At 39.0% G+C, this 20,988-nt stretch overlaps 1 protein-coding gene across 1 annotated transcript; it reads left to right on the top strand.

Annotated features, from left to right (window-relative positions):
- Positions 1-4,027: 4,027 nt before the first annotated feature.
- Positions 4,028-20,084, top strand: rheb (Ras homolog, mTORC1 binding). The gene is made up of 8 exons (XM_077219240.1): positions 4,028-4,304; positions 9,434-9,505; positions 14,353-14,420; positions 14,771-14,853; positions 16,530-16,586; positions 16,903-16,950; positions 18,241-18,322; positions 19,314-20,084. Exons 1-8 carry the CDS (start codon positions 4,253-4,255, stop codon positions 19,404-19,406), a joined length of 555 nt encoding a protein of 184 aa, XP_077075355.1. The 5' UTR covers positions 4,028-4,252; the 3' UTR covers positions 19,407-20,084.
- Positions 20,085-20,988: the final 904 nt, after the last annotated feature.

The raw sequence follows: 20,988 nt of genomic DNA, 5'->3' as shown, positions 1-20,988 counted from the left end.
GATACGTGCGATACTTTCCTCAGGTGAGCTTCTCCGAAAGCCCTGAGCTCCTCCAGCACTCCTGACGTCGGCGCCAGTGTCTATTGCCTGTGCGTCGGCTAGGTGCCTCCCGTGTGCATGGTCCCTCCTCTGAGCGACCCCCACATGTGTATTTCCACTGTAAGCCTCTCTGAGCGTGTGTCTTTCCCTTGGCAAGCCACCTTGCCACCCCTGGGGTTTAAATATTCCACCTGCGGCTGGACACCCCAGTGTTTCCCATATGCTTCCTTCGGGTCATATTGTATTCTCTAAGTCCCCCCCCCTCCGGGCTGGCATTAATTGCATACTTCCCCTAAGCTTGGGATATGCTTCCCAGTGTACCTTGGTATTCCTGTGTTATATGGAGTCCTTTGTCCAGGTTGACAGGGATCTCGATTTACGCAGGGCACTGGAAGACAGCTGAGAAGGTGGCGTGATTAGACTGGTAACCCCATTCGTCGTCATCCGACGTAACTCGGAGTGACAACGAAAGGGAACGTCTACGGTTACGTATGTAACCCTCGTTCCCTGAGTAGGGAACGGAGACGTTACGTCTGCCTGCCACTTTCCGCTGTACCGCGGGGATCGCCTGAGCTCAGTCTTGGCTCCTCAGCGAAGAAACATATCTGCTTGCTGCCGGCTTCCTCCTTTTATACCCACGAGGTGGGGCGGAGTTACGCCATGCAAATTCCGCAGACCCATGGCATTTCTTTGCCATTGGCTCGTTTTGTAATACTCGAAGTTGATAGGCTTTCTAAGCGAAACCCCATTCGTCGTCATCCGACGTAACGTCTCCGTTCCCTACTCAGGGAACGAGGGTTACATACGTAACCGTAGACGTTTCTCACTGTGTAAACTGCAGATCTCCTCAGATACCGATGAACGACTCTCATCGCTCTCCTTCAGGAACGACTCACACAAGTTATTTAACGCCATATTAGGAAGAATAAACTCGTTTGAGGATCTTCTCCTGCAGACTGGACACTCCCGAGTTTCCTTGCTTCTCCAGAACTGTTGAAGACACTCTTCACAGAAACTGTGACTACACGACAGAAGAACAGGAGACTTGAAGATTTCACGGCACACAGGACAAGACAGTTTTTCTGGAAATACATGTGCACTCATTTTCACCGTCTGAACTCTAAGTTACACTTTACTTTCACTTTCTGAACGATGGTTTCAAAAACGAACAACCAAGAGAATAACAAAGATCTGCTGTCTGTTCTGAAACAAACTATTTAAAAAGTATCTTTTTTCTTCATTGATCGCTGATTCCCTTTTCATTTTCTTCTCTCAATAGATAAAATAGATAACGTTAGTCACGACAACAAAAAAGGTCTCTTCCTGGTAAATGTTGTAAAATGGACGGGTGCCGTTTCTGATAATGACGTCAGTAAGTAGGCAAATCATAAGGTGCGTTCCATCTGACAGGGTCCCTACGCAGTGTTCACTGCTCCCTACACACGGTACATCAGTTGAAGTGGACTTCGCTGACAATAATCACTCATTTGGAATGCCCTGCAACGTCATCAAAGAAAGGCAACAACAGGGTCAACAGATTATGATATTACTGAATAAAATTTTGTAATTTACTTTCCTTTCTAATTTAAAATCATATAATTGGCCTAAAGATACATTAATCAGCCCAACCGTTCATAAATACTCTAGTTTGTATAATAATAACAATATTTATGAATACTCAATGCATACGTAAACTATGAGCTGTTAGAAATTTAAATTTAAAATCTCTTCCAACGGCTCTGCTCTATGGTTAGTTCAGACTGGTGACGCGATGCACAAAGACAGTTGGTTGATTTTCGCTCTCCACTTCCTGTGAAGTGATGTATCGATGTTCCCTTATTCCCTACGCCGTTTGCAGTGCCCTTCGAACAGAACATGTTCATTCCCTTCGGATTGGAATCTCACTTAAGATGGCGAAATACCCTGTGAAGTCCACTTCGCAGTCCACTTACGGTCGAATGGAACGCACCTATAGACTGTAAAAGGAGGCCAATCGGCAGTTTGCGTCACACTGGTTTCCTCAACAAAACCCAATGGGATTTTCCCATAGGTTTTTGGATTTAATAAAATAAAATAAAAACAAGCTCTGTGATAAACAAAAGTTTATGATACTTACACATTTTGTTAATCATGATCATTTTCACAGATGAACATCTTTTTTATTCATTAAATATAATGCAGTTAAAAAGGGGGTAATCCTGCATGAATTTTAACAGGGTACACCAGTTGAGGTATTTTAAAATGTACTTTTCTCACCTTATTTGTTATACTTTATTTTTTAGGCAGCAGCTGTGTGTGTTTCAACGCAATGCACTCAAATGTAGATTGCCAATATTTGTTTTAGAATATATTGGGCTGTACACTGTAAAAAAAAAAAATAAACAAGCAAACAAAAAACATTACTTTTCTGGCAGCAGAGTATCCAATAAAATACTGTTTAATTAAAAACATAGATGATGTATTAAAAAAATTTAATTTCATGGTAAATTGCCTCAAACCATTAATAAGTGCAAAAACTGTTTTTTATTGTATTAGTAATATAAGTATTACTGTGAACTTATTTCACAGAATATTTCTCAATATAAAATTAAATTAAACACTATAGTCTCTAATACACATTAATTAATACACATTCACTTTCACTGTCGATAACAAAACAGAGCAAAAACTGGACAGATACTAAGTAAAATAATGCCATTGAATAATTTTCTCCATATTCCTGTCCCAGATGGTTCACTTGAGCACTTCATTTACACCTATCGACAAAGTATTTTGTTGTTGTTGTGATTATGAAGTTGAAACATATTATTTTTATTGTATTACTGGAAGCAAGCTTCATTGAAGCAAATTCTGAAAATGTTGGAGGGAAAGATAGACAAACAGAAAATAAATTGTGGTTTATGATTATTAGTCCTTAGGTTCCTCAGTTTTTGAATATAAAGAAATTAAAGTTTGTGTGAATATTTGACTGACCAGAAGAGGGCAGCAGAGACTGACATTTCACAGAAAGTCAACCGGTATTGTAAATTATATTCATTTGATCAAAATCTTTCAAATAACATGTAGATTAATTTGATGAAAAACTTTTGAGAATTGAACTGGCTCATTCCTGAATCTGCTCAGCTCTATAACATGGAGAAACTGGATTGAGTTTGTGTAATTTAAAAAAAGTATTTGTATTATAGTGTAAATCAGAACAAATCTGCTTTGGTTAAGTCAGACATTTCAGCTTCATTAATTATCTAATGCACATGTAATGCACGTATTTAATGACAAGGAAATTAACTGGATGTTCATAAAGAGTTATAGTGAGTCATAGTGAAATACAGTTATCTTATAGGGACGTCAACCTGAAGAACCACTAAAAACAAAATTAACCCAATTGATAATACTGATCCTTACTGATGTTTGTGCTGTTGTTTTCCTGCAAAAAAAGGCCACTTCCTGCAGGATGATGTCTTTACAAAACTGTATTTTTATAAAGGGATTGAAGGATGCAAAAATTAATTACTAATGATACTCCAAAGAAAACATGTTTTGTTTTAGATTTTGATCATAGGCTACTTTTTTTCTGTTAGAAGTGCAGATAAAATTAACATCAGCTCAAAAGTGTGAAATTATTAGGCCATCGATTAATTGTGATATTGTGGTGTATATGTATGATGATTTGCGTCTTTTTTTAAAGTTTGATCATTTTACCTATAGATTCAGCTATATAATAATGGACATTTAATGTATAGTTAAAACGACCAAACACAAGTGGCACGTAAAGTCCTTATAATATAATTTGAAAGTAATTCTGCACTTCTGCAAGTCAGAAAATGGTAAAACAAATGTCAATGTGTTCAATCTGGCGTCTCGTCATTGACAACTGTAGTCATCCAATCACATTCACAGTTGAGACCCGGTGAGCCAATGGTTGTGCTTATTAACAGCGACACGTCCCGCCTCTCAGGGCGTTCTCAACCAATCCAGCGCGCTCATTCTTGCATAATTAACGTAGGCTTGCGGCGGGCAGTGACGCAGAGTCTGTGACTTTCCTCGTAATTTATCAAAAATTGCTTTATTCGCCAGATCGGAGAAATTGCTTTATCCCATTCTAGCTTCACGACGTTGTAACGCAATACCGGATTAAATCCATGTGATTTCGTTTCTTCCAGACAGCACAAGCCCTCTTACATGTGGATATTGATGTGGTAGGGAATAAGTAAAGATGCCGCAGCCGAAATCGCGCAAGATCGCCGTCCTGGGCTACAGATCCGTCGGTAAGTGCGCGTTGATCGTTGCGTCTTATGTATCATTTACATCAGCTTTTTATATTTCCCCGCATGCATGAGATTAATGCGTGCTCGCGTGAGCTGAATGTTACCCCATGCGCGTGCTGCATCCGCATGCATTTAAGCACGAGCTGATGTATGCATGCTTAGTGACATATAACATGGTAAAATACACCCTACAACCTCATGCAGTTAACCCTAAACTTGATTGGCCTGTTCTTTACTTTTAATGCAGTGTGATGCAGGCGCATGCAGGCCTCGGTCCAGTGTCAAAGTGCTTATACTGTCTGTATATTCATTATGGTTCATGCATTTCCATTCTTCATATCATGAATAGAAATGTTAACACCTAACAGAGGCCAGTATTCATTTATAGTAGCTTCATGTCATCTATAGTCATGCCATAGACCACTAAAAATGATCAATCAACCTCATCCTAACATTAAAAGGCAGATATATTTTCATGTGAAAACCCAATTTATACTTATTTAAATTGGTATACTTAAATAATAAGTTATCACATTATTTTTTAGTGACTGTGGTGTGATGTTGTGAATGAGTTTGTATGCTGCAGGTTTGTCCAATCAGTTTTTCTCCTCAGAGTTATATCAGCCGATATTTGACCGTTTTGAGATTATCGGCATCGGCAAATAAATGTCATGCTTTGGCTCCCCTTAAATCAGCTCCAAATAACACGCTATGTCAATGATGCTTGTTTTTAGTTATTTTTGATGATGTTCATTAAATAATGTGTCAAAATGTTTGATTTCAGTTTTTGTCTACATCTCAGTTGCTATAAAAAGCTAATTTATAATAAATTCATGGATCGGACACAGATATGATTTCAAACATGAGTGTTGTGTAATGAATGTATTCACTGTTCATTGAGTGTGTCAGAGTAATAGCCTAATTCACCCTAAAATCAGTGTCTGAACACATTTTTATTAGGCTACTCAGAGAAAATTTGACCTTCCTCAGCAGATCTCATTTGATTTGATGTTCAGATTGAAAAAATTAGAGTTTTTGTATTGTGTTAATGCTCTTGAGTATTTTTTAGAATTGAAAAGGCCTATGTGAACTCTCAATTGGGGATTAAGAGTTGAATTAAAAGGAAAGGTTTTCAGTAAAAACAGCTTGATAACTTGGAGGTTATTATATGAGTTCAGAAGACTTATTTTGGAGCTTGAAATTAATTGTGGATGTTCTGATGCTCATGGATTTTGCAATAAGTGACTCAAACGTACAAACTCTGATTCTTCCCACTTGAGTTGGATCGTGATCTGTTGGATTTTATTGTGTCAGTGGTCATTTAAAGCAAATGTATTCTCTCTGCAATAAAGCGTTTACACAGAACACGTGTGTGACGATGATTCCTGCAGATCACTGTTGAGGGAACATGCCAACATCACATCAGGACACACTTGAGTTACTTCAGCCTTTGGGAACAGTTCCTCTCATACATTCCCAAACCTTTGCATGCATATGCACTGCACTCAGATTCAACGTTTCAAATCAATGTCACTGATATAAAAATAGTGATGCAACAAAAAGATGAGACTAAAAAAGTTCTGTAATAAAATGTGTGTAATTGAATTCTTAATGTTGTTCAGGATGTCATTTTCTCAGGTAATGAATTAAACCAGTTGTAGTAAAATTTTGCCAGAATTTTGGTGCTTTATCCATCCATCCATCCATCCTTCCATTCATCCACCATCTTTCCATTTATCCACCCTTCCATCCACATCCATCCATCCATCTTTCCATCCATCCACCCTTCCATCCATCCGTTTATCCATCCACCCTTCCATCCATCCATCTATCCATCCACCCATCCATCCATCTTTCCATCCATCCACCCTTCCATCCACATCCATCCACCCATCCATCCACCCATCCATCCATCCATCCATCCATCCATCCATCCATCCATCCATCCATCCATCCATCCATCCATCCATCCATCCATCCATCCATCCATCCATCCATCCATCCATCCATCCATCCATCCATCCATCCATCCATCCATCCATCCATCCATCCATCCATCCATCCATCCATCCATCCATCCATCCATCCATCCATCCATCCATCCATCCATCCATCCATCCATCCATCCATCCATCCATCCATCCATCCATCCATCCATCCATCCTCTCAAACTGTTTTTGAGTCGGGTATGCCAAAATTAATGCAAAGAAAAATCTGTATGATGTAGATTTGGACCTATAGTGAAAATGTTTCATGAAAGCATGCAGGAGAAATAAATGTATGTTTTCTGTTTGATGATTTAATGAAGCTGTCAGCTCTCGTAAGGTTCATCTCAGGCATCAATATGTCAGATGCATGTGAACTTTAGATAACATGGTGTATGTTTTGTCCTCCAGTTTCAACTGGATTCAGCCGTCAGTTCTGCGTTCGTGATATTTCTGGTTTCCAGCTCAGTGTATGGCAATGCCGTAACCTTCACTATTCAATGCTAATGAAAAGCTTTAAGTTTTATTCTAATGATGCATTCTTTATGCAAGTCTTTTCAGTTTGATTAAACCATCCATAAACTCCCTACTTTTTGATTTCCAAAATCAATTGAATTTCTTTTCGAGTAGTAAGTCTTTAAATCCGTGTGTTGTTGTATTTGTACAGTATTCCTGCTCTCAGCACAGACTCAGCGCTGTGCGTTGGAGGATCTCTGCGTGTCCACTTCACCGGTCACTGACTAAACGCCGTCCGCCCACATCTGGGCTTTGTTTGCGGGGTCACGCGCCGGCCGATCGGAACTATATGTTCCTGATGCGTTTGCTCCGGTTTCAGGGTCTATTTATAGAGCTGATGAGGAAGGATGCTTGAAATCCGATGCGCTTCCATTAAAATGGAGTGAATCAGGGCTGAAGCTCTCTAATGGCTTTACCGTCGAGAAATACTTGTAATGAACAACTGAAAAGAAACCAATGCAATAGATGTTTCCTTAGACTTTTTAAAAATTAATTCATATTCCTGGTCTTATTGTGAATGATTCATCAGTGACATTATTCTAACAAAAATAAATGTTTGGTTTTTGTCAGTCTCTGAAACGACTTTATTTTTTCTGTTGATGTCATCAATCGCTTACTACTTTACTCCAACCTTTTCTTTCCATTCTGCCAGAGATGTATTATGGCATAAGGACACATTTTTAAGGACTTAGCCTAGTTTGTTAGATTGACCCCAAAAAAATTGATCAAGAACATTTAAAGAATATTCCATAGAGTTGTATTTACGAACTTTTTTAGACTTTTCTAGATTGAATTAGCCTATATGATATTTTATTGTGTTCATTGTTTGTTTGATTACCTGTGAAGATTATATGGCAACAAATTTAAATTAAGGCTGTCAATAGATTAAACATTTTAATCGCAATTAATAACACACTTGTGAAATTAAGCATACACCATTTTTCTTGTTTAATGTATTCAATTAGTCATCATTTGCTATATCCTGAAGTACCATCAGATTAAAGGTGATTCTCACAAAATTTTATTTTCTGCTAGCTTTTTTCAAGGAAAATTTGTTTGTCTTTCCAAAAAAGGAAACCAAATAATATAAGGATTACACATGGAGATGCCAAAAAAAAAACAACTAACCAACTACCTTGACCTGACTGCATTTACCCGCTACAGTACACAGATTAATTCAGATTTACTAAACATAGCAACATACACATGACAAAAGCAAAATATTATCCTGAATGTGTGTGGAAACAATGTGAATGTGTTTGAATAAATACACTGTGCTCAGTGTGTCGAGAGCGCACATACGGTTTGTTTCCGCTTGTTTGTTTTGACTCGCGTGTTCTTCTTTCTGTACGTCATCGCAATCATCTTTACCTTGATTACAAACCTCATCCATCAAAACTTTACTAGAGAGGCTTTACTGGTTTGCATTTCACATGCTTCAGTAATTTATTTGCATGTAATTTTGAATTAATCGCATGCATTACCGCTGACAGCCTAAATATATTGATAGGAGAAGTCATAACACCCAATATGGCGTCTGTAGCCCCGCCTTACATTTAAAAGAGCCAATCACCTTTAGAGTGTGAGAAGCTGTTATTTTGTATCATTTGAGCTGAAGAGACACAGTTACTACAATTGTTGCGTTTTATTTCTGATTTGGAATGTTTTTTAACTGTAACATTGACAAACTTGCTACAGTTTTGGAGGCTTTGCCTTTGGTAATTCCCCATTATCTGCTGAGTGGAATGACTTCAGGAACTGCTTTTCACAATCCAGTTTATTCCTGATGTGTAAAATATTCATTTCTTTGTTTTCATCGAAGATTCTCCTGTTCTCCTGCATCTCTAGTCAGAACATGTTTGGATGTTTCATTTGAATGATCAAAAACGCTTCTGTCCTCAAAGAGCCTCACTTCCATTCCGGAATGTCCCGATGTTCCTGTGGGCTTTTCCCGGTGAATGAGAGCTCGCATTTACAAATGCTGGATGCAGAACTCGCCGTTGTTATAGCAACAGGCTCCAGGGCAAATCTGCCCACACACTCATTGTGTGTGTGTGTGTGTGTGTGTGTGTGTGTGTGTGTGTGTGTGTGTGTGTGTGTGTGTGTGTGTGTGTGTGTGTGTGTGTGTGTGTGTGTGTGTGTGTGTGTGTGTGTAAATGTCCTGCGTTACTACCACTATGGCAGTTTCATCACTAACGCTCTGTTGAATGGGAATGTGTTTGATTATGATACATTCACATGCAGAGATCCAGATCAAGAGCGAATCACATGAAACCAGTCAAGAACCCGTCTAGATCACGATTCACCCCAAAATCAAAAGGATAAATAATGTTTTGCATAAAGAAATCTAAAAAGATGTTTAGCACTGACATTTTCTTCATCTATTAAGATATTTGTGTGTGAGATATGAATTGCTTTATCTCTTTATCATGAATCTAACATATGCATTTTACTATACATGTATTCTGGGAGTTTTAGGCTGGTCATGCATTACATAACTGAAGAAAACTACACTCGCTCTTTATGTATGTAATGTGTTAATGCTTGTTACTAGTGTTCATTCTCTCGTGATCTGAATGTTAAGATCGTTCACGTCTCTGACTTTGTTCTCATGTTTCTGTGTTTCAGGGAAATCGTCCTTGACAATACAGTTTGTGGAAGGCCAGTTTGTCGACTCCTACGACCCTACTATTGAAAACAGTAAGTCAATCAGATCATAATCAATGCATGATAATAATAATGTAGGGTTGGGAATTGAAATTCAATCTGTGAAGTGATAAATAACCATAGATGATATATATATTCCTATTTCCTTCTCGACTGGTGTACTCTGTATACATATATAGAGTTTACAGCGGTCTGCAACCTTATGGCACGTGGAGGGATAATCACTGAAGCGAATGTTTTGTCAGATTGCGATAGCACAGGATAAAATCTCACGCTTTAAAGGGATAGTTCACCCAAAAATGTAAATTCTGTCCGTAATTACTCTCGCTAATGTTGTTCAACCCCGTAAAACCTTCGTTCATCTTCTAAGGGATTGAAACTTGTTCCCTGAAAAGTTATTAAAGACATCGTTAAAATAGTCCAAGTGACTACAGTGGCTCAATCTTAAGTTTATCAAGAGACGAGAATACTTTGTGTGCGCAAAAACAAACAAAAATAACGACTTTATTTCAACTCTTCATTTCCTTCTCTGTGGGCCTCGAGTCAGTTAACTTATAGCGTAGAGCTACGTCACACGCAGGCTCACTATTGGCCGACGCTGGTCATGTGTGTGATGCGTGTGACGTACAACAACAGAAGCGCTGCGCTGTTACACTAGTGAACTGACTCGAGGCCCACAGAGAAGGAAATGAATAGTTGAAATAAAGTCGTTATTTTTGTTTGTTTTTGCGCACAAAAAGTATTCTCGTCGCTTGATAAACTTAAGATTGAGTCACTGTAGTCACTTGGACTATTTTAACGATGTCTTTAATAACTTTTCGGGGAACAAGTTTCAATCCATTAGAAGCCTATGGAGGAGTGATCCAGCTCTCAGATTTAATCACAAATATCTTAATTCGTGTTACGAAGATGAACGAAGGTCTTACGGGGTTGAACAACATGAGGGAAAGTAAATACTGACAGAATTTTCATTTTTGGGTGAACTATCCCTTTAATAGTAATTCTAGCACTTAACTGTGAGGATTTCCTCAAAATTTACATCCATATGCAAGTTAAAGCGACTTTATTTAGCCTAAATGAAATACATACACCTCTTTAGTTATTGTCAGGTGCCAGTGATGATCTTATTTCCACACTCTCCAATGGTTGCGAGCCCTGCTCTACTACAAATGACTCATGAATCAGTTCTTCATAATGACTCAGATGATTCTAAAATGATTCACTCGCTGAATCATTCGGGATGATTACTCAACATCTGACTCACTGAACCGCACGTCTGACTCAATATGTGTGCACTTAAGACTTGTTACTGAGTTGTTGATATGACTCGACATGTAGTTTAAATTATGATAAGTTATGCATTATGCAACATATATGTTGCACATTTTGGCTGATTTGGACTAAAACTATGATTCACCTTTAATGGCTTGTTTTTGCATTCAGTCTAGTTTGGACACAGTGTTTGTCTGTTAGCTTGTTGGTAAACTGAATTTATTGACCGTATGTTGACCTCCTGCGTTGACCACGTGCGCGTGTGTGTGTGTGTGTGTGTCATGTTTTGTTGTGTGGTACGTGAATGGCAGGCGGGATAGATGCAAACGCATGTGACTCCCTCCTGCAGCTTCAGTGTTTGTGCTGCTGATTCCAGACTCAGTGAAGACACACACACCAGCATGAAGATACACACACCAGCATGAAGATACACACACCAGCATGAACTGCTTCTGCTCTCCTCACTGTGACTTTCAGGAGCCGCTTACAGCTGCAGTAGGGAGTTTTGAGAAAATGTTGACTTAGCCTGAAAATTTGAAGAAGCACAACCTACAGGTCCAACCCCCTTGCTCGCTGCTACGCTACAGCTCCTCCCCCACAGCTCCTCCCCCACAGCTCCTCCCCCACAGCTCCTCCCCCACAGCTCCTCCCCCCACAGCTCCTCCCCCACAGCTCCTCCCTCCACAGCTCCTCCCCCACAGCTCCTCCCTCCACAGCTCCTCCCTCCACAGCTCCTCCCCCACAGCTCCTCCCTCCACAGCTCCTCCCTCCACAGCTCCTCCCCCACAGCTCCTCCCTCCACAGCTCCTCCCCTACAGCTCCTCCCTCCACAGCTCCTCCCCCACAGCTCCTCCCCCACAGCTCCTCCCTCCATAGCTCCTCCCCCACAGCTCCTCCCTCCACAGCTCCTCCCCTACAGCTACTCCCTCCACAGCTCCTCCCCCACAGCTCCTCCCTCCACAGCTCCTCCCTCCACAGCTCCTCCCTCCACAGCTCCTCCCCCACAGCTCCTCCCCTACAGCTCCTCCCTCCACTGCTCCTCCCCCACAGCTCCTCCCTCCACAGCTCCTCCCCCACAGCTCCTCCCTCCACAGCTCCTCCCCCACAGCTCCTCCCCCACAGCTCCTCCCTCCACAGCTCCCCCCCACAGCTCCTCCCTCCACAGCTCCTCCCCCACAGCTCCTCCCCCACAGCTCCTCCCTCCACAGCTCCTCCCTCCACAGCTCCTCCCTCCACAGCTCCTCCCCCACAACTCCTCCCCCACAGCTCCTCCCTCCACAGCTCCTCCCCCACAGCTCCTCCCCCACAGCTCCTCCCTCCACAGCTCCTCCCCCACAGCTCCTCCCCCACAGCTCCTCCCCCACAGCTCCTCCCCCACAGCTCCTCCCTCCACAGCTCCTCCCCCACAGCTCCTCCCTCCACTGCTCCTCCCCCACAGCTCCTCCCCCACAGCTCCTCCCTCCACAGCTCCTCCCTCCACAGCTCCTCCCCCACAGCTCCTCCCTCCACAGCTCCTCCCCCACAGCTCCTCCCTCCACAGCTCCTCCCCCACAGCTCCTCCCTCCACAGCTCCTCCCCCACAGCTCCTCCCCCACAGCTCCTCCCCCACAGCTCCTCCCTCCACAGCTCCTCCCTCCACAGCTCCTCCCCCACAGCTCCTCCCCCACAGCTCCTCCCTCACAGCTCCTCCCCCACAGCGGAGCCGGCCGTGAACGCGCAGGCTAGTAAGCAGGACCACCGATAACGGAGGATTATAAACAGTTATGGAACATTCACTAATAAACATCAACAATATGCTTTACATTGACTATGGCCTGTTCATACTTTGACTACAAACTTGGTCCTCAAATCATTATGTATTTTGCAATACATGTAACTTTATAAGGTTGCACTCTTTCTATAAGTTATAAATAGCTACTAAGATAACGTTAAAGGATTAGTTCACTTTAAAAAAAACTTTTGCTGATAATTTACTCACCACCATGTCATCCAAGATGTCTATGTCTTTCTTTCTTCAGTCGAAAAGAAATTAAGCTTTTTGATGAAAACATTCCAGGCTTTTTCTCCATATAATGGACTTCAATAGGACACAAACGTTTCGAGGACCAAATGACAGTTTCAGCGCAGCTTCAAAGGGTTTTAAACGATACCAGACGATGAATAAGGGTCTTATCTAGCGAAATGATCGGTCATTTCAAAAATAAATAAAAAACTTTAAGTTTTATAAGCACAAATGCTCGCCTTGCTCTGTTCTGTGATGCACGTTCGTGATCCTGGTCGAACTCGTTCATCCAAATGAACGAATCTTTTTTCGAGTCATTTCGTTCGTTGAATGAACGAAATGACTCGGAAAAAGATTTGTTCATTTGGATGAACGAGTTCGAACAGGAGAGTCACGAACGACGGTACGCACTCGCGCTGTGCAAGAGAGGGGTGATCAGCGCGTACAGGAGCGTGATTGACACTGCTAAGACATTCCTCCTGGCTCTGATTGGTTGTTTCTGACCGGGAGCGGTGTATTTCTGAAAATGGCAATAGGACCACAGGGAGGAGCCAGAGGAGCTTGATTTTTTTCACAGATTATCTGTCTCATATTCTACTTTCAGGACATCATGACAGTTTTAACAAATATTTGTTTACAAAAGCTACCTACTGGAGCTTTAAGTAGACCACATGTTGTCTTATTAGATTATGAGGAGATATTTTTAAAGGGGCGGTTCATAACGCAGATGTCCTTCAGTGGAACAGTTGAGTGGTTTCAGTGGACTCATGGGGGCGGGGCTTGAGTCATGTGGGTGTGGTTTTATCGGAGGTGACTCCACCCCCACAGTATTCTTTGCTTGTGTTTTAAGGGTCTGTAACACATCGACTCCTGATTATTTTAATTGAAAATTGAACAATGTTTCAGAGGAATATTTTCAGCAGGCTGTATCTAATAACTACATATTCAAGCATTTCTGAACTTTGGCCAATAATCATGAACGTATGACTAATTAACTGAAGTATATATTCCCTTTCTTTTATAAATATTTTGCATAATTTGTCAAATAAAACCTTTTTGTCTTTATTACATTTTTTGCATGTTTCATTTTCTAAAATTTTAATTATTTTTCTTAATAGTTTTAAATCACATAAAACACACCTTCCCTTATATCATAATACAACTGCCCATTTATTTAAATACATTATGGAATATCTAAAATAACATATATTTGCCAACATTCAAACGTTTTTTTAAAGATATTATTATTTGTATACTTTTTCAACATTGATAATCAGAAATGTTTCTTGTTTCTGAAAGATCATGTGACACTGAAGACTGGAGTAATGATGCTGAAAATTCAGCTTTGATCACAGGAATAAATTACACTTTACTATATATTCACTTAGAAAACAGCTGTTTCAAATTGTAATAATATTTCATATTTTTTCCTGTATTTTGATCAAGTAAAGGCAGCCTTGTTGAGCAGAAGAGACTTCTTTCAAAACATAAAAAAACGACCCCAATCGTTTGAGCAGTCGTTTATTTATACGATTTGTGAGATTAATGTTGGCGTATTGATTGAAGCTGCTGATGTCTGCAAACTGTGTTTTATTTCTCTCCGCAGCATTTACGAAAATGATCACAGTGAACGGTCAGGAGTATCACCTGCAGTTAGTGGACACCGCAGGACAGGTGAGAGGCTTTACACACACGTCTTTACTAATAACCCAGTTCAATAGACCAACACCAGGAATCTCAATACATATTTTGATACCACAAACTAGAAATGTTGCCTTGCCAACTAACTGAGAAAAAGTGAAGTACTACAAAATATTTACAGTTATTATTTTCAGTTTGTTTTCTTTTTTTCAAAAAAATTGTAATGAAAACTTGTCATCAATCATTTAAATTCATTCATTCAGAATCATTCATTATTTAAATTAATTTTTCTTTCACAAAGTTGTAATAAAAACATCATGGCATGAATAATTACATGTTTGAATGCATCATCTCTGAAGTGTGTTTTGAATCTCCTCTTTCAGGACGAATACTCAATTTTCCCACAGACTTACTCCATAGATATCAACGGTTACATTCTGGTGTATTCAGTCACGTCAAATAAAAGGTGAGTGCAGATTATTATTCCTGATGTTTTTAAACTCTCCACTGGGATGAACAACAAGTTTTCTTTGAGACTGATTCCTAAAGGATGTGTCTCTGCTTAAAGAGGCTGTGCGTATGAATTTTCATGTTGTAATCGCTTTTTATTGCCAATGTGTGAACAGCTTCCCAGAAGTGTTTCTGGGTCCCAATCCCGGGATGTGTTTGCGTTCACACAGAAGATTCTCTAGTAATTTCATTGCCATTTTCTGGGATCAACGCTCTATAGTCTCAAATAGTCAGATCTATATAGTCTCAAATATACTTTATAATAACAGTTCATTATTATAATAGTGTGATTTTACCACATCTGTCAACATGATGCCCGTGAATCGCAGAGCTGGTGAAAAACATCCACATCTCTATGATCTTTCTGAACTGCTGTCATTCCTGTTGTGTTTATTTAGTTATTGAGAGGAAAGCACACAGTACATATTTACATATTCATCTAAACGTGGGTTTCAGCAGCGTCATGAACCATATATCACTGTAACTTCTATTTACTTCTAAGCAAAGAACGAAAAAGATCTTGGCCGTGAGTATACTGGGGCTTTGACACGCATTCAGTCTCCTTTACGTTACTGTGCTCGAGTGTTGCTCACTTCACAACTCTATTTCTGAACTCTATATATAACTCTATATAGTCTAAACTCTATATAGCCTCTTTAATGTGAAGATGAAGTGATTATGATTTGTGCGGCACGTTTCTGAAACGGCTGAAGACGCATCTCTTTCGGCAGCACTTCAGATCCAGTAATACTAACACTTTCTCCTCTATTCTATTTTTTATTATTTAAAACAAATAAAAATAATAATAATTACATATACTGCGTTAGATTAAACTGAGAAGGGTCATAGCACTTGCATATTGTTGTCTGACTGTTAGTTTCACTGTTCTCATTTGGATAAAAGCGTCTGCTAAATGAATAAATGTAAATGTGTCTGAAGTCTGTCAGAATCCAGTTTATGAATAAATCATTGTGTCTGATTGAGTTGTTATTTAGTTGATCTCACCTCCTCAGACGCTCAGTGATTATTAAACCATAACGTACTGTACTTGAGGAACTGTTTCAACCAGTACTTAATGCCAGACATGAGCTTTTATTTTTGGTGAAGATGGTAAAGTGTTTTTAATGTTTTATGTTTGTTCATGATTATCTTCGTCTCCGGATATTAGATGATTTTAATTAAATTATAATGTCAGTCTCTCTTTGTGTTACACCCCGTAACCAGTTATTAAATATAACCATCCAGCCTCCCAATCATGAAGCAGTGCTGACGGTCTTTGCGTTTTAAAATCTGAATATGTAAATGAATGTGTTTCCATAAGTCCTTCATTATAAAGTGTTTGAATTCAGCCGTCGAGGTTTAAAGCCCAAGGTGACTGTAATCAAGAGTCGTTCCAGGAGTGTTTTATGAATAATGTTTTAGGAGGATGATGGGGTTTATGCCACAATCTGGTTTGAGCTTATGAGCAATACTTTTATTGCTTTATGAATAATGCAATAAACCAATAGATAATTCAGTGATTTTATTCTGTGATTAGTCACCTCTGCCTGTATCTCATTTTTAAGTTGGTTAAAATCATCTGCAAGCTTTTAGAAATCCCAATTCTGATCCATCTTTCCCTCTTCTCTGCAGTTTTGAAGTAGTAAAAGTTATCCATGAAAAATTGTTGGATATGGTGGGAAAAGTGCAGTAAGTATGTTTATTTTTTAATTCAGCATTTGCAAAGTGCAGTTAATTACTGAGACTGGAGTTGTGTTGATAATTAATAACTATTTTAAAGTCAACATTAATCATTTTACTTCCATAATGTGATGAACTTCTGAGAAAAACATGATATTTCACAAGAATGAATACGGGAGTGATTAATCTTGATGAATCATTCATAATAAAGCTGTATTAAGAATATTAATGTGGTCAGTTTTGACTGTAATGATTAATTATCCGCAGAATAAATATTTGCATGCTATAAATGTTCAACATTAATGCCGCAGTGTCCTTTTCCTAGAGTACCCATAATGCTGGTGGGCAATAAGAAAGACCTTCACATGGAACGGTACGTCACGCGAGGCTATTTTTGCATGAAGGGTGTTTGATTAATGAAAGCATGTGATATTCTGTTCCTGATACGTCACATGATGATGATGATGATGATGATGATGATGATGATGATCAGCACTTTCACATGTTCTGCAGACGCAGATGCTCTGACCTCATTTAAAGGCACATTAATCTTTCTGCCAAAAAACTATAATAACCCGAGTCAGACATCGTCAGGAGAGAAACACTCAGCATACATTTTTTAAAAGAGTACTTATTATGGAAATAATGTACTTTAAAAGAATACAATCAGATCTCAATCATATCTGGACTCTTTCTCAATTCTCCCAGTTTTGATGTTTAAAACATAAATGTTACAGACACTGATGACTTTATTTTCTTCATGATATTATTTCAGTTAGTCATCACTAGTGCTAGTGCTCATATTGATGTGATAAAGTATTCAACTTTTCCACAAATATGATCTCTTGTGAACGGTATATCAGACAATAGTTGAGTGGGAATAGAGAGGAAACGGTTAGCAGGATGTGATGTAATCCGTGTAAATTCCCTGGATCTGAGGCGATGGAATAAACCGCTGTCAACATCCTCTACTAGCGTTTCCTTCATACCGCGAGCGTGATCTGAGCCTCGGGAGGAATGATGGGACAGTTATTCCTGCAGTGAATCCTCACGCTACACACACATCAGAGGAAGAAATCAAACGCCTGATGATGCGGCTTCTGTGTGAATCTCGTAGTATTAAGAATATTTACTGCTCCGGCAAGCGTTCATGTTCACGTCTGATTAATGAAAAAACTGTACAAGTGATTTTTTTAATAGGGCTGTGCAATGATTAATCGCATCCAAAATAAAAAAAAATTAATAATTAATATTAATAATTATTTTGTACATGTAAATACACACATATGGATGCATTTAAGAAATCAAATGTATACATATCATATTTAAGAAATATTTGCATGTGTATAGTGTATATATATTTGTACATTATTTATATTATATATAAATAACAGATTTTTCTTGAATATATACATGCATACTTGTGTATTTATATGCACAAAATAATTATACACAGTACACACACATATATTATGTAAACACAACATTTGATTTTGAATGCGATTAATCGAGCACAGTCTTATTTTTCTAATCTGAGAGGTTTCTCTTCTGGCTGAAATAAAGGTTTAATAAATAAAACTCTGTAAAATGAGTGCAGATTTGCTTGTGCGCTGTAATGTATAACATGTGATGTGAGCTGTACGTGTCGTTGTGTGTCTCTCAGTGTCATCAGTTGTGAAGAAGGCAAAGCTTTGGCAGATTCGTGGAACGCAGCGTTCATGGAGTCCTCAGCCAAAGAGAATCAGGTGATGATGCGTTTCCTGTCCTCTAGTGTTTGCTGAGGAAGTGCTGTATCTGCTGATGACTCCAGCATTAATGTCAGAAGACGATCATTGATCTCCACTCTCTCTAATGCTCAGTAATGTTTTATCCAGCAGTCGGTCTGCATGCATTACTCAATCACTCACTCCATCTCTGATCCACTTTCATCAGTTCCTCTTATTATTCAATCTCCTGTCGTCTGTCAGATCTCAAGATGCTCTTCCGGTAGTTATGTACCTGAAAACACACTCAAAACAATATTTAGACCTATATTTAAGATTTTTTTGTTTGTTTTTGAAAAATCCATTTGCATTACGAACAAACTAATAAACTTATTGCAATGCATATTTGTCAGTCATACATAAATGAAACGGGTCATATTTCTGATATAGTATTAATAAACGTAATGTGTTTTAAATACACAATAACCACGTTAATATATTATCATCAATAAATCCAATTTGTTTCAATCTCACACATTTTAACTGAATATTGCGTATTCCACAGCTAGACATATTTTAACCATGTTCACTTTTCACAAGGAACATTTTTTTAATAAATGCATTTCGAAATGTGATTATTTAAAGATAAAAATAGTTAATATAAAACTATGCCATGATTTTTTTGGAGTGCAGAAATCTGACCTGTTTCATGTATGAGTGACAGACAAATATGAATCAAAACATGAGTTTCAGTTAAATAATCATAGATTATGTCATTGGTTGCTGCTGTTTTATTATATTGCTACATTTACATTTGCTTTTATGCTATTATTTTCCTTTGAGATATTTTGCTTAATTTTTTTTTGCTGTTTTATGAATTTTAAATTAATTTGTTGGGCTATTGGTGCACATGAACCAGTCTGCCACACACCTGAAGAGACGTCAGTAGACAAGCAAATGTTTTGAGAGGTGAAGCAGGATAATGAATGAAGATCTTGTGTGTGTGTATGTGTGTGTGTGTGTGTGTTTGCAGACGGCGGTGGAGGTGTTTAAGAGGATAATTCTGGAAGCAGAGAAGATGGATGGTGGCGCTCCACAGGGCCGGACGCCCTGCTCGATGATGTAGATAACCCCGCCCTCTTCCCACACTGGCCCCGCCCCCTCTCCCGCAGTCTGCCCCGCCCACCGGAGAACAGCACAAACTTTTCTAGCAAAGCATGTTTGTTTCAGGCTGGTGTTTGGGCTTCACTGAGCGGCTGTGCTTCTGTGTTTTGGTCTAGTTTACGGTTAAGACGCGGTTAGCTGTAGGATTAACTGATTTGAACGGGGTTAAAGACTCTTAATATGAAATGTTTGCTAGAAAAGTCTGTTTATAGAGTCCTCCTGCCCCGGCCTGCACCACAGCACTGGACACTGGGATATCCCTCTACTTGAAGTGGCTAACTGCCTGTTTTCCTGCATTGACATTTTCTTTTATCTTTAATTAGTTTAATCTTCATTTAATTTTATTTTTTTAAGTTGTGATATTTTTTCTTTTTATTTATTCTGAATCTTCCTGTGACATACATGAATAACACACACACACACACCCTCTGCTTCATGTCCATTTTGCCTCTTCAGCCTTATGTTTTCGTTCAGCTCTTCTCTACCTCTCATGTTCCTCTCTGTCCCAAACCCTTTGGAATTTGTATATCATGTTTCTTAAACGGTAATTATGGCCAATAAAGTTGGCAGCATTCATTCAGTAATGAATGTTGTTGGACTTTTTTTGATTGTAATCATTAAACAGCATTTTGTTTCACTATCACTGGAGTCGCTTGTTGTGATTTACACAATAACACCATTAATAACACAAATGAGTATGCAGTTTCAAATTAGTATTTATTTGCTTAATCATTAATCACACAGAGACTTTTTAGATGCCAAAAATTGTTGAAATTAAAACAGTGCAACATGTATTTCACATTTTATCCTTTAGTTTAAATAAAATATATCAGTAATGAAAATTTGGTGAGGTAAAATGTTTGTAGACTGTAGAGGGGAAAATGTCAAAATGCAAAATAAAAAACAAAAAAAGACAAATGTTTGTAGAAATCAGTCATTATGCAGATGCAGTAATTGGTTAAATTAAGGTGCAAATGCAGTTTGTTCCTCCATTACTCAGTTTGTAAATCAGAGTAATGGAGGAAATAAACCAGGTGAAATGAAGTTTAAAGATGCTATTTGTAAGAATTTTTAATTTTACTCATTTTTTCGATGTTAATCGCTTTTTATTGCCAAAGTGTGAACAGTTTGTAACGAAACTTAACGAGTCCTTCTCCGAGTCTGACTTCCTAGGTTGCCTATGAAAGTCTGTAGACTGATTTTTATGTGACGGAGTGGGACGTTTTTGCCGGGAAAATCAAATGCTATTGCAAGTAGGCTACACATGGATACATCAGGATAATACTGAACGAGCCGTTCTGTACTTTAATGTCAATGTGTAATGCGGAGAAAAGGGATTCATTCAAACTATAGTCAGATCTAGTCTATAATACTTTTATATATAATCAAACTGTCAGTGTGATTTACCTCATCTGTCGACATGATGCCGGTTAATTGACCCTTCGCAAAGACCCGCCCCCCATAGTTACTGTCGCTATGTCCGACAAGCTACGCCGTTCTCACGCCATCACCATGTTCTCATGCAGTGGAAAATACAACGCGGA

The sequence above is a fragment of the Siphateles boraxobius genome, unplaced genomic scaffold (genome assembly GCF_051911475.1).
Source record: "Siphateles boraxobius isolate OS27281-9 unplaced genomic scaffold, OSU_SipBor_1 12, whole genome shotgun sequence".
Taxonomy (NCBI): Eukaryota; Metazoa; Chordata; class Actinopteri; order Cypriniformes; family Leuciscidae; genus Siphateles; species Siphateles boraxobius.
This window is presented reverse-complemented; position numbering and strand designations above follow the sequence as displayed.

What these genes read in the sequence shown, in the direction of transcription:
- rheb (XM_077219240.1), top strand. Translation starts at nt 4,253, where the DNA reads ATGCCGCAGCCGAAATCGCGCAAGATCGCCGTCCTGGGCTACAGATCC. An exon ending in CGACCCTACTATTGAAAACA is followed by an intron (nt 9,506 to 14,352) that starts GTAAGTCAATCA and finishes TTCTCTCCGCAG; the next exon opens with CATTTACGAAAATGATCACA. An exon ending in GATATGGTGGGAAAAGTGCA is followed by an intron (nt 16,587 to 16,902) that starts GTAAGTATGTTT and finishes TCCTTTTCCTAG; the next exon opens with AGTACCCATAATGCTGGTGG.